General features: G+C 42.1%; 1 protein-coding gene across 7 annotated transcripts in view; it reads left to right on the top strand.

The window, feature by feature from the left end:
- The window catches only part of lyst (lysosomal trafficking regulator), an 85639-nt gene that overhangs the window by 16930 nt on the left and 45339 nt on the right, over positions 1 to 23370 (top strand). For all 7 annotated transcript variants that reach the window (XM_072677464.1, XM_072677465.1, XM_072677462.1 and 4 more), the window contains exons 3-9: positions 1815 to 1906; positions 8771 to 8972; positions 15195 to 15285; positions 16867 to 18961; positions 19297 to 20269; positions 20361 to 20522; positions 22127 to 22283. In XM_072677464.1, coding sequence (XP_072533565.1) covers positions 1815 to 1906; positions 8771 to 8972; positions 15195 to 15285; positions 16867 to 18961; positions 19297 to 20269; positions 20361 to 20522; positions 22127 to 22283 — 3772 coding nt within the window. The remainder of the gene's footprint in view (positions 1 to 1814; positions 1907 to 8770; positions 8973 to 15194; positions 15286 to 16866; positions 18962 to 19296; positions 20270 to 20360; positions 20523 to 22126; positions 22284 to 23370) is intronic.

The raw sequence follows: 23370 nt of genomic DNA, 5'->3' as shown, positions 1-23370 counted from the left end.
TACTGTAGCCATGTGTATGTTGTGGTGTGATGGCTGACAGTGTCAGGATCAGCTGTAGCCAGTTGATCTCCTCCCCCGGACCCTGCCCCCGCTCCCCTCAGGGATACGGACTGAATTTACTATTGCACAGGTGGCCAGGGTAGCAGACGTCAACACAGTATTGTCTTTACTGAGTCTTGTGGGCTTATCCTCACTAGGATGCAAAAACCAATATGAAGCCGTTGTGACTATTTGTGGTTTTAAGTAGCTGAACATTTAGAACCGATAAGATTTAAGATTTTAGGGTTAAATATTTAACAGACTTTAATAATTGAAGTAATTTTACTGACTGATATGTTGACACACATTATTTGTGCAGAGATTCCCATTATTGTGGTTTCTTTTTACCAGTTCCCTTTATTTAATCTTTATATAACACTGTGTTGTGTGTGTGTGTGTGTGTGTGTGTGTATAACGCAAGCTAAAGACTAGTTATGTGTGCATTTCAAGGCTTTTTTTGTTTGTATCTTGTGTGCAATTTCTATATGCAAGTAAGGATGGTAGTTTAGCACTTTGATTTAATACTGGCTTATGGTCTCAAAACCATCAGACTTGAATGTTTGATACAATGTAAAATAATCCATTACATGAGTGACTTGGAGTGATTGCAGACACTATACAGCACTTTTTCAATTTCTTCTGTTTTTGCACATTTGTCACACTTGCCACATTCATATCATACAACTAATCTAATTTCAAAAAAAAAAAATATCACTGTGGAGGATTTTCAGCCCACTGTTCACTGAATTTTAATTCGGCTACATAGACAGGAAGTCACAGCATCTCAATGAGGTTCAAGTCATTAAAGTCCTCTCTAAAACCTTTTATTTTGTTTCTTAGTTTTGTTCGTTTACTTACTCTGGTGCTCTGGATCACTGTCCTTCCGCATAACCCAGCTGCACTTGAGCTTTTTCACAGCAATGCAAATCTGCATGTCTCACAAGATTGAACTTTGTGAGAGTTCTCTGCTTCACAAAACCCATGGCCTGTTGTACTCATTGTGCTACGAGTGATTAAGTGGTGTGAGTGCTACAACCTGCATGCATTGCTCGTTCACACATGCAGCGCCTGCATTGCAGATTAGTATGACCGATTTAACACCACACATTTGTACAGTGTACAGTCTAAGCAAGTTCTACAGACTAGTTTTTCTACAGTAGATCATTTCCAATTATTTTAGTAATTTCTCTTCATTTCCCAAGGTGTTACTGCTGACCAATTCACCCACCTGTATGTATCTCCCCATAGCACTAGCAGCGCTTCCAGCAGGTTTCCTCCAATACATGCAAAGGCAGCCAAAATGCTCGAAGAAAAGCACCAGCTTCCCAGCTCCACTGCACCAGCTAACAGATGCCTGTGCCGGCCCAAATCACTTAAGAGTGATGAGGGAGGAAAGCGCCATCTACCCACCATGAAGGAGCGCGACCAATTGTGCTCTCTCAGACTGCGGCCACTGATTATGAAAACAGCATGGCTCGGGATTTGAACTCTCGACCCCCACACCGTAGTAGTAGTGCATTGCTTAAGGAAAAAGATCATTTGTATTATAAACAGTTGCAGTTATTTAACCTCAGTTGTTTTCTAACTCGTGATTGGGCAGTTGTTTAAAGCCTGCGCATCAAACCGAAAACGTGTTCAGCTCGAATTGTTTACCTATTGCTTTGTGTGATAATGGCCATATATTGTATATTGAGCTAAGGAACAATTAATCATGCTTTATAAAAATATGAACATTTAACGTCCAGTAATGTCTGTGTCTGATTTTTCTCTCTCAGGTCAGTCTGCAGTACTTGGAAAGCTTCCTGTGTCTGTTCCACTGTGTGCAACACCTCAATGACCCTGGGGCGAAGGATGCCCTCAAGTTCTGGTACGTGCTAATTCAGTTTGTACATTCTTTATATTTGTGCTTACACGTCCATTAACATTTGGACATGTAGGTAAAAGGAAATCTGTCTGTGGTCTGTGAGAATTTCTCTGGAGAAGTTTGGTCTACTCTAGCCAAAAAGCACACAAGCTCTCAGCACATGTGGAAGGAGCAGTTTGGCGAAACCTCAAATTAGCATAATGCATCATAATTCATCAAATGCAGTCGCTCATCTGAAACCAGTCTGATATCTTAGGGTGTGCTTCTCTAGTTTCCAATGGGAATTTCATTTTTGTTAATACATGTAAATTGGCATGTTTAAACGTCTGCAAAAACTGGAATAAAATAGCTACCCCACATTATATAGATTTGTCTGCAACCAGCAAATCCAGAACTTGGGTGCATGTTGAGTGGGCTAAGACCTCTTTCTGGAGGTGAGATTGGTGGAGCTTCTTCAAATAGGTGTGAGTAGTATGTTATGAGGCCTGCTGCTTTTTGCACGTAGCTTTCATGATTGTCACTGTAATTGCTTAAGCAGGTGTTACCACCTGCTGAACAAATACTGATGTGGTGGTTGCTTTTAGACCTTTGGTGGTTTGCTTGGAGACTCAGCTTCATACACAGCATCGAGCAGTTGAAATAACATTGATGCTTGTTAGTTGGCTTTCAAACTTTTCAAAATGTCTTGTCTCTCCAGTAGTTGTTGTTATGGTTAATGCAGACAGCTTGCTCTATGCTGTTCACGCTTAAAGCAAACTGACACTGAGTCACTTCCTGTGATAATGAACACTGTAAACAACTCCACACTACCTTGTTCCTGTTCACAAACTGGAGTCTTTGCTGAGTCGGTGTAACCACAGGTATGCCTACACCGCATTAGTTCTAACCGCCACTTAATCATTAGAGCTGTGTCCTGCCGAGAACCTGGTGATATCCTAAGTATTACGATACAAGATTCTTTTATAAATTCACACCAAATACCAAGCATCTCACGTCCTAATGTAAAAAGTGTGTTATAATTTAAATTGATATATTGGTTCATACATTTGGCTGAATCAGACACTTTACACAGCTTTAAGATCGTAGAAATTTCGTTTTGTGAATGTCGTGTTCATCTACAGGGGTCTAAACTAGTTTGTGCTGATCTGGTTTGCTGCGTTTTCAAGCAGGGCAGTGTAAATGGCAACTAGCTGTTTTTTTAGATGATGTAAAACTAAATTAAGAAGTTGTCATTATGTCACTAGGAATATATAAGATTTAACTCGCGTATTATTGTGATTAATATTTAGTACTAAAATCTTACCCAGACACGTAATCAAAGTTGGCCACAGTAAATAAATTGCCTGGCAATGCATCTTAAGCGAGAGCTTGGCATTTGGCGATGTCCATGGATTTCACATTTCAGGCAGTCGTTGATTGAATCCTGCAAAGGATTAAATGAATGGTTATATTTGCAATTGTTAGTTTGTCCACTTACTTTTGAGCCTGTGAAAGGTACTATGAGCTACTATGGATAATATGGATGGTTAATGCAGTGTTCTGTAAACACTTCAGTCACATTTTGTTTGCTTTATTTGTGGTGTTAGAGGCAAAACACTGTGTCACTGTCCAAATACTTGTGGACCTGAATGTGTGTTGCTCAAACTGTCTGCGTTCCATGTCAGATCCTCAGATAATGACCGGTGATTAATTGATTTATATAACCCTCTGACAAATGTAATAAACAAAGTCATGCATTCAGGTCCACAAGTATTTGCACACCGACACGCATTGAAATGCAGGGAAACGTAAGTGACCATGGTGAGGTGAGTTTCTTGGGAAATGCCCTGAGTTGACTTCTAACTTCTTTTCTCTTTGGGTGTGAAGGAGGGCTTGTTTTCTCTTTCACTCTTGATACAGCGCAACAGTGTTCAGACATGGGCATCTGTTCTGACCTGTATGGCGGGCAGTCTTCCAAAGGCCTGTGATGCTGTGTGCGCAACAGCCCAAAAAGGAGCTGCAGTTGAGCAGAACACAGTAGAGCAGAACAAAAATACAGTATTTGCATTATATTGCAGTATTTGTTGGGTATGTAAAGAAACACTGTATCATTACTGTATTATGACTTCATGATTCATTTTTTTTGTAAATGTAAAAATACACACCCTTTAGAGAGCCACACTTCTGCACGTCACCAAAGCACCAAAGTTTATTTTAGAGATGGGCCGATCAGTGTTTTTGGGGCCGATACAGATCAGCCATCATCTTTCTGCATGATCAGTTGATCGACGATACCGAGCAAAGAAGGAAACGGATGCCACATTAACCTTTGCAGCACAGCTTGGTAACCTATCATCCTACAGAGCTTCCTGGTGAAACGCACTTAACTTTTTGAAATTGACCACATTTCAGAACGCTGTGGAACTCCCGAAGAGCACCAGCTCAGGGAACGCCGCTGAAGGGGGCTGCTTATCTAGCGCTAAGAAGAATTTAGCTTTTCGACTGTTGCTGCCGTGCTTTTGGCCGTTGGTTAAATGTTCGCTCTGCTGTGTTCTGATACTCGCAGCAGGGGTGTCCAGTTAGTGGTGTTAAAAGTCTTCACTCTGCTTCCTCCACAAGGCGTGTAAGTTTTACACACTCTACAAACAAAACAAAACAAAAAAAACTAACACCAGGCTGACTGGGCAGGGCCAGCACACAGACTGGAGCACAGCACTGGCTTTTATTAGAGAAGCCTCGCTCAGAGATAAAGGGTAAAGGAGCACGTATTTGTCACTGTACACTGTACAGCGAAATGTCTGTGAACTAGGGGCAGTGAGTACACACACACACACACACACACACCCAGAGCGGTGGGCAACCAACTGCAGCGCCCGGGGAGCAGAGGGGGCCCAACAGTGGCAGCTTGCCGAACCCACAACCCTGAACGCTGAGCCACCACTGCCCATAAGCTGATAAGTGCCCAGATGCTGATAAGCTTGTGAATATGATCAGAATGGCTGTGAGGATCGTAATTAAAGAAATATCGACCGATCGCATATTTTGCCTGAAAATCATCCATACCGATACATAGTCAATGCGTTTTTATTTATTTATTTATTTATTTATTTATTTATTTATTTATTTATTTATTTATTTACGGAAATTAAATTTACGGAATTGCTTAATTTAACTTATTGCAAAAAAGAAAAAACACACCGCAATACTTTGATCTATCTAGAATGTTTACACCCCTATTAAATATGTACAAAAAAAATTCCACAGTGTGTTAAATATTTAATAAATATCATTTGAAGTAAATAAACCCATTTTAAAGTTGTTTACAGGTGAGAAATTGTTTGTACATAAAAAATCAACTTGCTTAAAACTCTTTTTCATTGCAGTGTGATGCATTTTTGATACATAAACATTAATTTGGCCTTTTTTTTTAACAGCTGGTAGATTTTTTTCAAGTGTACGTTTTGTTTGCAGTACAAGAAAGGTTTTTTTTTTTCTCATTTAAGAATATAAGAAATTAGGAATTCCTTTTTTTTGGTGTTTTTTAATTACTCTTATACCATAACAATATAGGCCTTATGCCGCTATTGCCTAATTGTGGGGTGCTAATATTAGCAGCGCTGTTACTCACCGTATTTTGCCATGGAATACATAAGCATATTTACTGCCTGTGTATTTTATTCCTCCCTGTTTCTGTTGTGACTTCTCTGTTGTCTTACCCGCCGACTCTTCTTCCACTTTCTACTGGAAAGAGCAGTGTGTCCAGGTCTTGAAGGGAACTCCTTTGTGGTGTAGTGGATGAACACTGTTTGTTTTGTCTTCATTAGAAAGTGGTGGACAAAGGATCTGTAGGATCCTTCCTGGACCAGTGAAGAATGTTTTCTATTGAAGTAGACTTAGCAGTTAGTTAGCGTTAGTGTGTTTGCTTTTATGCACTGACAACTGGATATTGAAGACATGGGTGTCGCATAGGGACATGACCCTTTATGCTTTGAGTAACTGCATAACCGTCCATGTGATGAACTCTATGTATGGATGTCTGACTGACAAAGATCCGAGCAGCTCATTGAGCAACCCAGTTCTCTCCATTTCTGCTTTCTGACTTGGTGTGGTTAAGCAATACGTGTGCGGGAGCTCTGTAAAAAAGGTCTTTACTCTGATTTCTTTCAAGATAAAGATTCTCACGCCAAGTTTTGAATTAGGTTATACAGCACAGAATATATACAGGATATGGTCAAAAGCATTGGGACGTCTACTCCTCCATTGTTTCTTCTGAAATCAAGGAAATTAAAAGCGTTCATCCTGCTTTTGTTGGAGTAACTGCCTCAGCTGTACAGGGAAGGCTGTCTACTAGATGTTGAAGTATTGCTGTGAAGATTTGATTGCATTCAATGACAATAGTTTAATGCTGGAGGGCTCTACATCCCTTTAGGCCAGGCCTGGCATTAGGCATGGTGATTCATGTTCATGGTGATTCAGAGAGTCCTGTTCTATGTGACTATTAGTTATTTTCTACAGGGACTAGAAAAGCTGTGTGTGTGCATTTGTACATGTGTGTACATTGAAGTAGCTGTCCAAAGAATCTTGCCCCAGAACTGGACAGTGTTTATTATTATTATTATTATTGTTATTATTATTGTTATTATTATCTATACTTTGTCAGCCTAATCTTGCTTAACAAAGCTACACCTACGTCCCTGAGGGTGGTCTTGACTTGTTGTGTTGTTAGTTGTTGTGTAGGGATATTTATTCACCAAAGAACTACTTCTGCTGTCATCTACTTTAGTTGTTTTCCGTGGTCTGCCATGTCTCTTGATGTTACCACAGGGGCAGTGGTGGCTCAGCGGTTAGAGCTCCGGGCTATTGATGACGGGGTTGTGGGTTTGACACCCAGGCTTGACAAGCTGCCACTGTTTGGGCCCTTGAGCAAGGCACTTCACCCTCTCTGCTCCCTGGGCGCCACAGCGATGGCTGCCCACCACTCCGGGCATGTGTGCTCACTGTTACTGTATGTGTGTGATCACTAGTGGGTTAAAGGCAGAAGCTTGCCTTCTCTCTGATGGGTATATTCATGTTTTTATTCAGGCCTTCTTTGCTTGCGTTGGCACCTTTTGTGGACCACATACAGAGAGCGGTCCTGAACAGCCGCCAGATGCAAATTCAACACTCGGATGACCTTTTATGTCCTTAATTTGTTCTAAATAAGGAGGGAGCAGGCCGTGAAACTACTTAGCAGTTTGGGCTGTGGTTTCTGGAGCTATTGCAATATTTTTGTTTAACCCCTTGAATTAAAGCTGGAACACTACACACTTTATTTACTTGATTGCTTTAGTTCAGATCCATTGTGGTGGTGTATACAGGCTGAATTACAAACATCGTCCAAACGCCGTCCACATATTTTACAAATCTGAATGTATTTGTAATAGAAACAAAATCAACAAAATGTTATTTTTAGCAGGGATGTCCATAATTTTACTTGTGACTGTACCTTCTCTGTTGAATATCTAGCATTGTAAGTGGGTTACAATGTTTGTTGCCTATTTTTTAGCTATTTGGGAAACAAAATCCAATTATACTAGCTGTTGGACATCCGTTGGTGGCGTCCTTTAGTGGCGATTGTCTAAGCAATAATAGCAGACAGACGGGCAGTGAGCCCACATGTGTAGCGTGTCCACATCTTCTACTACAGAGTTACTACAAAGACCGTTCAGGGCCACTGGTGACTTGAGCTCTTGAGTCAGACCCGGTGCCATGTGACATCACATGCTTTCATGTGATGCACTGATCAACTCAAAATCTGGAAAGCATCCATTTGAAATTCCAATTTAATTGAAGTGCAGGACAGAAAATGCAGTCACTGTTGAAGCATGGAAGCATTTGGACGCAGCTTAGTTGTGACTACGGTGCTCTGGCAGTGAATGAAACGCATGTAGCCGGGTCTGCGGGTCCCACCAGTGGACTAGTGGTTAGGATGAATTTCACTTCTCCAGCATGCTTGTAGGAGGTAGGTGGATTATTTGATTTGAATGACGGACATAGAGGCGTGACTTTTGAAGGTTGGGTTGTGTGCAGCTGAATAGATCACTGCTGTGATGAATAGACCAATAAAATGCTCAAGATTACTTGGAATAATGCCATTCAAAGAAGATTTTGGCCTGTAAAATCCACATGTTTTTAATTGGACAGCGACGATATGTATTCCTTAGCATTTCTTTCAAGCCATACATGCTGTATATTTGCAGTTTTTGTCTGGTTTAAAAGCTATAAAGCAGCTTTTCTGTTTTTGTTTATGCATTTTGAATGCAATCATTAGGAGGAGAGTACATAGAGGAGAGTACACCTTGTTATAATTTGTGTCCATTAAGCGATTCTCCAAGTCTCCTCCCATTCAAAACATACACGCCATGTATTTGATGTGTTCGTCTGATTCTAAGACAGCACGTTTCTCAGTTATTGTTTTTTTCAAGTGCGTCACTGTACCAGTTTGTTCTGCCTTTGCCCTTGAGACCGCAGACAGTAGTAGGTTTTAAATTCTGTAGGGAGCTTGATCTGGAGGGTGGAATAACAGGTTGATGTGATACAGTAAGCCTCTCGGTTAGACTCCGTGTCAGATGACTGGTGCAGGACAGGGTCTTCTGTTCTCTTTGAATGTAATCCTATTGCATAACAGCTAGATTCTTACCACTTCAGTCATCACACAGAGCTCACGTAGGCCTCAGAGTATGATCCAGTGTCTGTGATGTAGCTTTCATTAGTTCACTAGACTGGGTCAAACCAGTTAGAGTGTGTGCTTATGTCCGGGTAACCCGGCGCATATGAAATTTCCTCTGTGTTCCTCTGTTCATCAGTATGTTTCTCTGTCCGTCTCTCTTCTCCCCCACCCCCCTCTAGCTCGGACATGAGTGGTGCCAGTAACACTCTGGCAAGGGAGTTCCTGACAGATGTACACCAGCTTTGTAGTGCTGTGGCTCAGCAGGCAGAGGCCCAGAGGGAGGAAGAAGAGGAGGAAAGTCACATGGTGGCGCTGGGAGAGTACCTGGTCAGAGGCCGTGGCTTTCTGCTGTTAAGCACTCTGGACTCGGTCATCGATCAGGTCAGTCAAAGTCACGGATGCATTATAAGGTCTGATGGGTAAAATGCCACACCACAAACGAATGGAACGCCACAAATGACTGGCGTACCACAAGTGACCCCCCCCCCCCCATGAGACTGCCCAGTAGACAGTAACATATTATTTTATGGAAGACTTATTAAAGATTTATTAACATCTTGTTCTTTGTTCCATAAAGCCTGAATTAGGCATATCTTGGGATTTTTTTGGAAATCAGTGAATTACTAATAATTGCGGTATTAATTGTTACGTACCTGTTAGGCAAATTATTTGATGCTGTTTAGTCTTTGGCCTATAGCCTTCAACATAACATGCAAGTTGGGCAGATGTTAATTTACACCCTAACATATAAATGCTGTCTAATTCAACTCATGTCAACTCACGACATGAGAGATTTTGTTTTTGCAACCAAAATATCATGTATTTTTAGTACAATTATAATGAAAATTGACTCATTACATTTCATAGTTTGTAATTAGCGATTAGTAGAACCTCTCTGTAGACTGTAGGGCCCTTTTTGATGTATTAGTGATTGTTAAACTCTTCTTAACGCAATATAAAAACATGGCACTATCTAGAACACATAAATCAGACATGCACAATAGCACACTAATAACATAAATACTAATAATCCCCAATAATTCCTGTTTAATCATTAGCATAACAGGGTGGTAGAAAAGTGTTTATTGGGCAGTATTATTAGCAGTTGTTAGTGATTTTCATGTAACAGTCCTCATATTATGTGCTAATAAAGGTCTTAATACATAAAGCTTTGTGTATAGTAAAGAAATCATTTCGAAATGACAAAATCATGCTTTTGTTTGAAAGAACAAGACGTTAATAAACCCCCAACATGTGTTCTTTAACATAAACGTTTAACAAATAAGCATGTGCTTCAATGGCCGAGGGGAACTGATGGTTAGAGGCTGGAGACACTTGCAGACGGAAGGAGTGTTACATTGGCAGAGTAGTAATCTCAGCAGACATAAATTGTTAGCTACAGCCAACAAAGCACAAATCAACCTGATTTGCATAGACATTGTGCACAGTCTTCTAAAGGGAGACCGTCTCCTTTAGTTTACACTGAAAGAAGCACAGAATTTGTGCAAATGTAAGAACTGCATCCACATTTAAAAAGGCACATATCGATTTATAAATGCTTTCTTTACATTTGAACTCTTTTTGCAAGAAGGACACTGGGTTGACGTAAAAGTGAAGGGTCTCCACGACCAACACTTAGAAGCTGGTTCAGTCTTACCACAGCATAATGAGGTTAAACATACTAGCATAAACTTGCATTAGTTTGATAAATAATTTACCATGATTTTTTAATACTTCTCAAAAGAAAAAATGTTTTATTTAAACAAACATTTAACAGAAACAAATTAAAAAATTGTTTATTATTTTAATATAGCTAAATTACTGGCCCCAAAACAAAGCTTTCGACATTGGCTAGAGATTTCTATGTCTTTTTAGTTCTAGTAGCCTTAACCAGTAATTCATTATGCTAAGTGAAAACAAACTGCCATTAGGTCAGCCACAACGGAGAGGTTTTTCTTGGTAATAGATATCATCAGTCATTAATGATGCAGGATTCTAAGCAGTAGCAGCAACATTAGCATCAGCACAGTGGCCTGTAATTGATTGCATCTTACTGTTGTGGCAGTAGAGAAGCACAGATTGGACTGTGCAATCTGTGTGCACACAGTGTTGTATGGAAACACATGGTATTCTATCATGTGGTGCCTAGTACACATGCCTGATCCACGTTGCTGCAGGAGCGCACTCCATAAAAGAACTAATTAAAAATTCCTTGTAGAGTGTAAAGACACTGGTTCTGTATAAAACCATGACACGTTTGGCAACCACCCAAATGTTCGAATGATTCTGTGCCTGACCACTGTTTGCTTTGAGTGTACATTGTAACAAGCAGTGAAGGTGCAAGACTGGTGTACTAAGAGATGCTGCAGGTAAAAGCTGCTCAAAACCCCAGTACTATGGGATTTCACAACAAAATTTGATGCAGTCTGAGTGGCTTGAGCCAGTGACTGAGTGACAGATGAGCAGTCGACCATCATGAACGAGCACCTCCAGCAGCCAAGAGCTGAGTATCCTGCACTCCAAATCTAGGAAGAGAGACTTTTTAGGAGGTTGGGCATAATAAGAATTGCTCCCACCAAAAAGCTTCCCTTAAATATTGCTACTGCCTTGTCCACCCCACCGTGGTACCACTGTTATGGTAACTCAGTCGTATTCATCAACTCCTCACCTTGAAATGTCAAAAGGTGCATATTAGTTTTATTGTAATTACTGAATGATTCGTAGTGGGGAACTGAATGATTCGTAGTGTGGAACTGAATGATTCGTAGTGGGGCACTGAATGATTTGTAGTGGGGCACTGAATGATTTGTAGTGGGGCACTGAATGATTTGTAGTGGGGAACTGAATGATTTGTAGTGGGGAACTGAATGATTTGTAGTGGGGAACTGAATGATTTGTAGTGGGGAACTGAATGATTCGTAGTGGGGAACTGAATGATTCTTATTGAGCACTGAATGAACCGTAGTGGGGAACTGAATGAATCGTAGTGGGCAACTGAATGATTCGTAGTGGGCAACTGAATGATTCGTAGTGGGCAACTGAATGATTCGTAGTGGGCAACTGAATGATTCGTATTGGGGAACTGAATGATTCGTATTGGGCACTGAATGAACCGTAGTGGGGAACTGAATGATTTGTAGTGGGGAACTGAATGATTTGTAGTGGGGAACTGAATGATTCGTAGTGGGGAAACGGAATGATTCGTAGTGGGGAAACGGAATGAATCGTAGTGGGGAACTGAATGATTCGTATTGGGCAACTGAATGATTCGTAGTGGGCAACTGAATGAATCGTAGTGGGCAACTGAATGAATCGTAGTGGGCAACTGAATGAATCGTAATCCACAGTTCTGGAGAACAAATAGAGTAAATAATATCTTTGCTTGGTTGCAAACCTCACTACCTAGTTCCACACTGCCTCCTGAAGCAATATCTGTCCGAAAACTGTTAGTCGAGAGCTTATTGGATTGGGTTTGGATGATCTAGCAGTCACACACAAGCCAAAAGATCCAATGACTAGTGTCTGCTGGAGGAGTATAAAGCACTCCACCTTTGGACTCTGGGGCAGTGGAAACAGATTCTCTGGAGTGATTGATCACCCTTCACCATCTGGCCGTCTGACAGACGAATCAGGGTTTGGCTGATGCCGGGAGATTGCTACCGGCTCGAATGCTAAGTGCCCACTGTAAGGTTTAGTATGGAGGAATGATGGTCTAGGGTGATTTGTTATGGTATGGAAGAATTTGCCAGCAAATGACTGTGAGGCAGGATCCCCCAAATCAGTGCCCAACCTCGCAAATGCTCTTGTGGCTGAAAGGAAGTGAATCTCTGCAGTACAAAATCCAGTAAAAAGCAAGGACCCAATTATTTGCTAATGTTATCAGCTAATGTTTATGCAATTGAAAATGAGCTAAGAAATTGGGGGCATATTAGCATATTATGAATGTTGGCATCATTAGGAAAATATTCTGATTTAGAATAGGGGGTGCAAAATGCTGATATGTATAAATTAGCACTGTTTGCTAATTGCTAGAAGTACAGCCAATAGAATAGGACATGCCTAATACCAGGCGTGGGCTAGAAGGGTATAAAAGCCCTCTGGAACGGTGGTGCTACATCCAGTACTTTCGGGTTTAGACGGGGGGGTGATCATCCAACATCCTAAACACATTAATGCTCGTCTATCTAACATTTAATAGAAAGCCTTGTCTGAACAATAGAAGCAATTGCTCCAACAAAAGCAGGATAAACTCCTTTCAATATCCTACATTTCAGGAGAAACCATGAATGAGCAGGTGTCCCAATACTTTTGTCTATGTAGTGTACATGGCATGTATCAACTTTGGTAGGAAGGAGTTCCACCTGGAGTTACTAACATGGACATAACGCTGACTACAGATTGGCTGTAGTTGATTGACTCCTCAAATTGTCTTGTGTATCTTTGCATTCTGTACAATATTAAAATACACTAAACTGCTTTCCATATGAGTGACATAACGAGCGGACGACTCACTGCTTAGATCCTGGGCCAAATGGCAGATCTTGTACAGATCTCTGTCCAGTTAGCAGGAGCTTGCAACATTTTTTGCATTGCATTTATGATCTAGTTTCACAGAAAGAGTGTAATAGTAATAATAGTGATGCCTGTCCTTTTATGTAAAGTAACATGTAAACTAACATGTAAACATGTAAAGTAACTAGCATGTAAAGGTGCACGTATTTGTCACTGTACAGTGTACACTGCACAGCGAAATGTGTCCTCCGCATTTAACCCATCTGTGGTAGTGAACACACACTCACACACACTAGTGCACTAGGGGCAGTGAGTACACACACACAGAGCGGTGGGCAGCCAACTCCAGCACCCGGGAAGCAGAGAGGGTAAAGGGCCCTCTATACTCTATGGGCCTTGCTCAAGGGCCCAACAGTGGCAGCTTGCCAAGCCCGGGAATCGAACCCACAACCCTGTTATCAATATCCCGGTGCTCTAACCGCTGAGCCACCGCTGCCCCTATACTCTCTCTCTCTCTCTTTCTCTCTCTCTCTCTCTCTCTCTCTCTCTATATATATATATATATATATATATATATATATATATATATATATATATATATATATATATATATATATATATATATATATATAACATGTAAACTAACTTACTAACATGTAAACGAAATCAATGAACAAGCAGGTGTCCCAGTACATTTGTCCATAGAGTGTGTGTGTGTATATATATATATATATATATATATATATATATATATATATATATATATATATACACACACTCTATGGACAAATGTACTGGGACACCTGCTTGTTCATTGATTTCGGAAGAAGCAAGGGTATTTAAGGACAGTCTATACCGCTTTCTTGGAGCGACCGTCTTTACTGTTAAGGGAAGGCTGACTGCATTCATTAGAAATGGGTGTCCACAAACATTTGGACATCTAGTACACAGTCTAAATCACTCCAAATTAGATTTACTTTTTATTTTTACCCACAATATTTTATTTGTTTTATTACGCAAACCACAGTAGTTTGCCATTCAAGAGCGAAATGAGTTTGTTATTCATGTAATGCAAATTCAAATTTCATGGACTTTCAAGCTACATCTGAGAATTTCCTCGTTTTCCCGACCCGCCATCCCTCAAAATTCCACGGAAGACGAGCAACCAGGCTTTTTTCTGTCCTGCACCAAAGTGGTGGAACGAGCTTCCCCTGGGTGTCCGAACAGCCGAGTCGCTCGCTCTCTTCAAACGCAGACTGAAGACCCTCCTCTTCCGAGAATACTTGGACAAACTATGGTCACCTTATTGTCTTGTGTTTAGCAATGTCTAAGCTTGGAGGTATCTTTGATTTATTGGTCTATTCTAACTAGCTGAGGTTTTTCTTGGGTAAATAGCAAAGCACTTTGTAAGTCGCTCTGGATAAGAGCATCTGCTAAATGCCATAAATGTAAATGTAGTCTTACTGTAGGTAGGATAAGATGACCACAGGTGGTCAGATGGTCACAGGGGGCTTTTTTTTCTGGAAGCATTTTTACAGACGTTCTGTAGTAAAGTTACATAGAACTAATCCCATCCAAACAGGGCTATAGAGAACAGTTATTAACAGTTATTAATTAAACAGCAGTGCATTATCTGTATGTGACACTGAGCTCACCCTCTTACTTTTAAGTCCACTTGAAGCCCCCCCCCCCCCTTTTTTTTTTTTCTTTTTTTTTTTTTAACAGAATAGTGGGGTAAGGAAACGCAGCACCCCAAAGGAGCCCCTGTGTCTGCTGAACACTAATTTGTTTGTAGAAGTATAGTGGTGAGCATAGCACAATAGTGGTTTACCTGGAGTCACATGGAACTGGGACAGCAAGCCCCCCCCCCGTATTTACTTTTAATTCACACATGCTGGTGCACTTTCCCTTCTCCTTGTGAAGAATGTTCTCCTCAGAAAGTTCAGGGTGGAGCTAGTATTTAGGGCAACGTTTTCACTCACACTGAGTGAACCTGCTGCATAGCCATGATGCCTTTAAACACGCCTCTTAGATTGATGATATATTTTTGATGTTTAACTTTTATTTCCTTCTTTCATGGTTTATCTGTAGGAGCTGACATGCCGGGAAGAGCTGCTCACGCTTTTGTTATCACTGCTGCCACTAGTCTGGAAGATTCCTGTCCAGGAAGAGAGAGCCCCAGGTCAGTGTCAGTTCATCCAATGGTCTGTCGATTTTGAACCTACGTTCAAAGAATTGGAGCACATCTGGAGCAGGCTACTACGTAAAACCCCAAATTAGAACAAGAAGACAATAATAATATTGACTATTTTTATGTCAAATACTCAAAAGTTTTAGAATGTTGCTTTTTTGTATTGGTATGACATGAACTTTCATAGCGATGCCCCTTCCCACTTCACTTGAGCAGGGTTTGTCCTGCTGGGTTAAAACTAAGAGCTGCTGGTAGTGGTAGTTATTTCCTTATTCAGTGACTGCACTACGCTCACTTCCATTCAGTTTGTTGGTAGTTCTCTCTTTAGTATGTTTTGCAAGATTAACCTTTAGTTGCAAATAAAGCTTGGTTGAGCAGTTGCTTAAACTCCAAATGTAAGCATGTAAGCTTTGATGTTTTGTTTGTTTGTTTGTTTGTTTTTCTCATTTCACTGGTAACATGACCACTAAGATCCCTACACGAATTCATGAAGTGAACATTGCTAAGAATTTATTTTCTCTTAATAAGTTAATGTTTATTAAGGGATGCAGTTGGAGGTGAGCAGTGACTAGTTCCATTTCATTAGTTACATTTATTATAGTAAATTCCTCATTTTGTACTTTGCTAAAGATTTTTATATAATCATTTTGCTTAAATATATATGTGAGGAAAGAACCTTTTTTTTTTTTTTTTAACTCATTTGCAGTTCATATTTGATTTTGTTTTTTATTTAGTTCAACTTTATTTCAATTATATTTAGCACCTATTTATCGACCTTTCACTTTGAAATATTAGAAATTAATTTTAGAGCAAAAGAACAAACTGAACTTTCTGCACTGATATATGCTGGGTGTGCTATGAGGTTAGTAAGATAGTAAATACTGACTACTTAACTTATTCTTTTGCATGCTCGAGTTTTTTTTGCATTTGTTTTAAAGATACATTTAGTTTTGAGTCATACGTTTAGCAATAATTTGACATAAAAGGAGAAACTAAATTCCATACATTCATTTATTAATTTTTTGGTGAGTATGGATTTCGGCCTCTCCACACACCAATGGGCATTGGGGCAGTGTAGTAAACAAACCTGTGGAATGTCTTGCTTTGGTTTTCATGGATGTTGAGTCAGATGGTCTTCATTAAAAGTGTGTTGTGTTGGTATTCAATATTATTTTGACATTTTAACCCAGGCCAATTCTCTTCATGAATAGTTTAATAGCAGTCTGTGTGCAAATATCCTGTAAACAAGACCTTAAGATCCAGTCGTGTAAATTGTGTAAAGCACAGGATGATGTTTCTGTTGAACTATGGAATTTAGTGCCGGCATGCTAATCTTTCTTAACATGGGCCTCTTACATTGTTTCCTTATTAGTTCCCATCTTTGTGCAGGTTTTGTTTCAGGGGCTTATGGCCTGCTTTCTCATAACCAGATTAAACCAGATCAGTCAGGTTGATCTTCCATCAGAGGACCTCTTCCAAGTAGATGGGGCACATACTTATTTGAATGAATTTTTAGCCTAGATTAGTCAGTGAGGAACTAGATTTCAACAATGTTCTTTCTGATCTTATTAGATTTCACTCTACCGTCGCTCCTGGAAGTGTACCTAAGCCGAGAGGAAAAAGCTGGAACCCTGAGGGTGGGGAAGGAGAAAGCTGGCTCTGATGCTCAGAGCACCGGGAAACGCTCGTCGGGCAGTTGGAAGTCACGGCGATCACGAAGGACTGCTCAGAGATATTCAGTGAGGGATGCATGCAAATCCCAGCTTTCCACTTCAGATTCCGAAGCCAATTCAGATGAAAAAGCTGCAAGCACAGGAACTAGGCATCGCAGGTCCCATGGTTCATCATTTCGTGTTAGTTGCCAGCACCACCAGCCTGTCATTCCACAGCAACAGCCATTGCAGTATCCCTGTACGGACACTATGAGCAGTCTAGAAAGAGGGCAGCCTCATGTGAGGCTCTTTGGATCCCTACCGCCTGATAACGAAACACTAACTGACCCCACAGCCCTTTCCATTTTGAACCGTATGGAAAATTCACCGTTTGACCTTTGTCATGTTTTACTCTCCCTTCTGGAGAAGGTCTGTAAGTTTGACATGACCATCAATCACAACCCAGGCCTGGCAGTTAGCGTTGTTCCCACACTCACTGAAATCCTTACAGAGTTTGGTGACTGCTGTGGACCCGGAAGCGGTGGGGGAGGGGTGGACGAACTGGCTGGAGGCTGGACCGAGGAGCCGATTGCCCTTGTTCAGCGGATGCTGTTGCGTACTATTCTGCACTTGATGTCTGTGGATGTGGGTCAGAGCGAGGCACTACCTGATAACCTGCGCCGAAGCCTAACCGACCTGCTCCGAGCTACTCTGAAGATCCGTACCTGCCTTGAAAGGCAGCCTGACCCCTTTGCTCCCCGACCCAAAAAGACTCTGCAGGAGGTGCAAGAGGAGTTTTGCTTCTCTAAGTACCGTCACCGTGCCCTGCTTCTGCCAGAACTCCTTGAGGGAGTCCTTCAGCTCCTGCTTAGCTGCTTACAAGCCTCTGTCCCGAATCCTTTCTTCTTCTCTCAAGTTCTTGAACTGATTCATGAATTTGTGCAGCATCGTGGTCTTGAGCTGTTTGAAACAACTTGTCTTCACCTTGAGGCCCTAGGTGGCGCTCGGGACTCCGAGGTAGGGGGCGAGGCCTCGGAACGTTTACGCGGCCTCATTGCGGGTGTGCTGAAGATAATCAGTGCGGTGAAAAAGGCCAAGTCCGAGCAATTGCACCAGTCTGTGTGCGCACGGCGTCGCCACAGACGCTGCGAGTACTCCCATTTTCTTCACCATCATCGTGACCTCTCAGGACTGCCGGTCTCTGCCTTCAAGCAGGCAACTCGACGCAACCCTTTTGAGGAGGAAACTGAAGGCAGCGATGGCCAAGTGTGCTACCCAGAGCGCTGTTGCTGTCTGGCAGCCTGCGCACACCAGTGTCTGCGCCTTCTCCAACGTCTGTCTCCCTCGGGACCTGCGGTTCTGCAAGTGCTGGCCGGAGTGCAGGCCGTCGGCATTTGTTGCTGCATGGATCCCCATTCAGTCGTAGGTCCTCTTCTTCGAGCATTCCAAGCACCAGGGCTACGTAGCTATCAGACGCACGTGCTGAACGTGCTTAGCCGGCTAGTGCTGGAGCAGCTCGGAGGCGGACAACCCTCAGAGAAGGCCAAGCTTGCGTCGTGCAACGTCTGCACCTTGGACAGCAGCCAGATACCTGGCATTGAAGAGACATTGCACGGCTGTGGGTCAGGGAAAGAGATGACCTCCTCCACCTCTCACTATCCGTCCTACTACTCGCAAGGTGTCCTGCCAAGCACAGGGTCTGAAGACATGCTCTGGAAATGGGATGCGTTGAAAGCTTACCAGGAAATAGTGTTTGGTGAGGACTGGCAGTTGAGTCAACAGATTGCCAGTCATGTGTGCCAGCTGACCTTGCGGGGCAATGCAGTGGTACAGTGGCAACTGTACACCCACATATTTAATCCTGTGCTTCAGAGGGGCGTAGAACTAGCCCACCATGCCCAGCAGCTAGGTGTGTCCAGTACGTGTACTCAGGTCTGCAGTTACCACACCCAGTGCTTCCCTGTTGAGGTGCTGCTTGTTTATCTTCAGACACTACCTGCCTTACTCAGGTTAAGGTAAGACTTCCCTTTCTACTGCTTCTCTTCACTTTACCTAGTGTGGGGGTCAGCCTTCAGTCCTGCCTGAAAAACATGTACTACACCTTTAAAATGTTTAATATTCACAATAATGGCATGAGGTCTGTTGAATGGGACAAAACTGCCCCCCTTGCCATTATGTTTGCCAACCCCTGACCTAGTGCTTTCATTTTTTTAGGCTGGAGTGTGTGGATGAATACTTTAGTAAATCAAAAACTGAATAATTGTTCAATTTAATCCTAATACTTTGTTGATTATTTTAAACAATGTTTTGCCCATTCTCATTTGCTGTTTTCCTTCTGTTCTTACCCCAGCACAGTTGTGCAGGACCTGTTCTTAAGCTGTAATGGCCTGAACCAGGTCACAGAGTTGGTCTATCTGGACTGCACTCGACCTTGGGCTCTGAAGGTGTTCGAGACTCTGATCCTAAGTGGCTGCGATCAACAGGCGAACAGTGCTCTTCAAGAGCTGGGCAGAGCTGAGGACCAAGAGAGAGAGGCTGTTCTTGGCCTTGCAGAGGACTTGGGGACTCGTGGGACAGGCGATGGTCCACAGAGCCTCAGCAAGTTCTACGAGGGCCTGAAAGAGGCATGTCCACATGGCCGGGGCAAAGGCGGCACGAGCGGCGGAATGGGGCGTAGTCACGGAGAAGCGCATTTGAACACCATTAATCTTTTCTTGTGCGTGGCCTTCCTGTGCGTTAGCAAGGAGGCGGACTCTGACAGGGACTCTGCGAACGACTCTGAGGATACGTCAGGCTACGACAGTACAGCCAGCGAACCCCTGGGTGGCCGTTTGCCCTGCCTGTCGCCAGACAGCGTGGCACTGCCCTCGAAGGAGCAGGTGAGACGAGCAGCAGACGTGTGGTCCGTATGCCGGTGGATCTACCTGGCCAGCCCGGTGTTCCAGAGGCAGTTCTTCAGGCTGGGCGGCCTGGACGTCTGCTGCCGACTCATGGTTATGGTCATACAGAAACTTACCTCCAAAACCAAAGATGGTAAAGTTAAGAAGAAGAGAGATGGGAAGGGGAAAGCTAGCCCGTCTCACTCGGACTCTCCAGTCGTGACACCGGTGCAGACGGAAGCACTTGGCTCACATGAGATCCACCAGCTGGACTTCAGCAACTCCTTCAGTTTTAGCCTTGAGGGCAAGAGCAAGGACCCAGCGTACAAGCTGGAACAAGAGTGGCCTTTGCAGAGCATTCGGCTCCTGGAAGCCCTTCTGGCCATCTGCCTTCACAGCGCTAACTCTGCCCTGCAGAAACTTGAGCCAGATCTGTCGTTCCAGGTAAGGAATACATAATATTTTACACAGAATGCTCAAAAACAACAGACTTCATCCAGAATGGCCTCATTACTGACTCTCTCTCCCTCTCCAGCTTCAGTCTGTGGAGGACACTCTGAGTGAGGTAAAGGATCAGCTGTCTCGCTCCGGTGTGGTGAACTCCGACCTGGCTGTTCCACTGTTCGATTCTCTGTTGCGTGTTGCGCTAGCCGAGGTGTGTGGCGCTCCAGTTTCCATCGAAGAGAAACCTGAAAGGGTTAGTGTTCTTGGCACAGTTCTGTCATTTTGGGGTGTGTTGATACTTGCGGACCAAGCAAGAGTCCTGGTTTGCTTTGCATTCATACTGACGTATTTGCAATCGAACCAAAACGTGTCCACGGGCTTGCGTGATCCATTCAGTAAGCAGTGGGTGGGATATAATTTGCAGCAGAGCAATTATAGCGGGCAAACATCCAGCAGGTTGTTGGTGGAAGCGGGTAGGTATTATCACTTCAGCTTCAGCTGATAGATCACTGGCTGCTTGTGGAAGAGGGCAGAAAGACATATACTGAACAACGGAGAAACTGAAGGACCCTGGCTGTACCTGGCTTGGTAAAATCACGTTGCCTTGGTATTGGTATAGGAATGAACCACCTTTTAGATTGTTAGATAATATTTTTGTTTATTGCCATGGGACTACTACATTAAGCTGTGGCGGCCTGGAAATCTGCTGCTGACTCATGGTTATGGTCATACAGAAACTTGCCTCCAAAACCAAAGATGGTAAAGGTAAGAAGAAGAGATATGGCAAGGGAAAAGCTAGCCCGTCTCACACTGACTCTCCAGTCGTGACACCGGTGCAGACTGAAGCACTTGGCTCACATGAGATCCACCTGCATTCCAACTCCAGATATCTGCCTGGCAAATACACCAATGAATGAGTTTTGAAACACTGTATATTATGGTAACCTAGACCCACCTGCTCAGGCCATTCCACTTGGTTGGTGCACACCAGAACAGCGCTAACAGAGCAATAGCACCAGGGTGCGTTTTAATACAACCAAAATTGACGAGTAGAAATACGCCCTTAGTGTCACATCATGAGAACTCGAGGTCTGAATATGTGTCATGCTGTTGGGTAATTCTGCTGAACAGTAGAAGCCATACTGAATTCTCCTCGCTGCTTCGGCAAGACATTTTTTGCATTACACAAATATACATATTTTATTTTTATTTTTTATTTTATAAAATATTTTTTATTAGGCGTAGCTTGATCGTGTAAAAGCTTCGGTTCAAATAATCATTTACTTTCAAAATCAATTGATGTACCACCTGATGAATGTTTATGAATACTTAGAATAGGTATGTTTTGTAGCATAAAACCTGAAATTTGAAAATATCATATACTCCGTATGGCTGTAGTGGTTTAAAACCTTTTTTTTTTTTTTAGCTTGTGTGAGTGTGTGAGTGTGAGTGTGTGTGTGAGAGAGAGCGCCTCTGGGGTCTTGGGGCTGTCTTTATGCCGTACCGGTCAGCTGATGGGTCCTGTGACCTGAATGTTTTCATTATTTATTTCTGTTCATTTTACTCAGATTATGAGAAAACATTCACCTTCACTTAAAACGTGTGGTGTTGTATGGAATACTTGCTTTTTGCCTTGTTTGATTTAAACATTATTTTCATAAAGGTAAGATTTAAATTCTTGGGGGTTTTAAGCTTTTTTTATTTATTTATATATTTTTTTGTTTTGCTACTTTTGCAAGTCGATTGTGTTCAGCCAGAGGTCGGTGTGTTGAAGTATTAGTGCTGGATTCTATTTTTATAGTTTTCTTGTAAAAGGGAACAAAGTCTTATTTTCCTTTTCTTCTTTTCTTCTCCCAGAAGTGTCAAGGGAGCTGTGAGACGCCCGCTCCAGCTGGGGATTTGTCCGAAGAAGCGGATGAAGTTCAGGTGTGTGGCGTTCAAGCCCTGGGAGAGGAGGAAGGCTACGAGGCTGATAGTGAGAGCAACCCTGAAGATTCTGCCCAGCTGGAAAAAGGTACTACTGCACCCACGTACACATAGATAGCTATTGTATAATAAGAATTTAAGGAAATTCATTCATTTTGGGCTCTATTTGTTGTGCACAATGTGGTTTAAGCAAGAATTTCACGTGTTTGTGTTGGTTCTTTCTGTTGCTCAGCATATTGTATATGCTTCCCATGCTGTTTTTCCCTCATGTCATGGTCACAAGTCTTTATAAGGTGTAAATAGTGTGCAAAATTACACAGCATTTTGATCCCAAGCATTATCCTGTGTAGGGGAGCTGCTGCCATTTGATGTCATGAAGTAATGCCCAAATAAGGATTTCCATATTATTCCACACTTTTTGTTGAGGCTGTGCTATGGATGATGTGTGAAGACAACAGATTAACAAAAAAGAAAAATAATCATTCAAAAGTGGATCTAGAAGTGTAATATGCAATTACTCATCTTCAAAAGCAGGCCTTAATTTTGTTTGACGATTTTTCTGAAATCAACTTTTAATAACTCTTTATTGCTGCTCTGTATATATATATATATATATATATATGTGTCCCTAGCACCCTTTTTTGTATTTAAAGCTCCAATCATAGATGTGACCTTATTGGATCTTGACCTCTCTCACCGCTCTACATTGCTTGGAGACTCTTTTGGAGTTCTTGTTAGTGACCAGGTGGTCTGCTTTTAAAAGATGTCCTTGTGTAGTCCTCTGTGTTTCTTTCAGTGGGTTCATCATCCATAAATGTGCTGTTAATGATGCAAGTTACTGATGCCGTTCTGTTTGTGCAGAGCAATGCTACGCTGTTAATTTTATATTTAATATATATATATATATATATATTGAGCATCAATATGAAACAAAATGTAGCAAATACAAAGTTACAGAATTACTTACCAGTTTAGCTTGAAAGAACAGTTATTGTCTGCAGAATTGGTATTTTTGTCATTTTAACACTCTGTGGTTCTTTGCTTTGCTTGTTTGTTTTGGTTGGAAACTGGCATGTTGGCAACCTTCTTCTGGACAAGCTTATCCATTTTCATCTCTACCAGGTGGTGGTGATCTTTCATGTGCGTTTATGTGTTAAAACCTCTTTAGAAATACG

This window comes from Salminus brasiliensis, chromosome 4 (assembly GCF_030463535.1).
Source record: "Salminus brasiliensis chromosome 4, fSalBra1.hap2, whole genome shotgun sequence".
Classification (NCBI taxonomy): Eukaryota; Metazoa; Chordata; class Actinopteri; order Characiformes; family Bryconidae; genus Salminus; species Salminus brasiliensis.
This window is presented reverse-complemented; position numbering and strand designations above follow the sequence as displayed.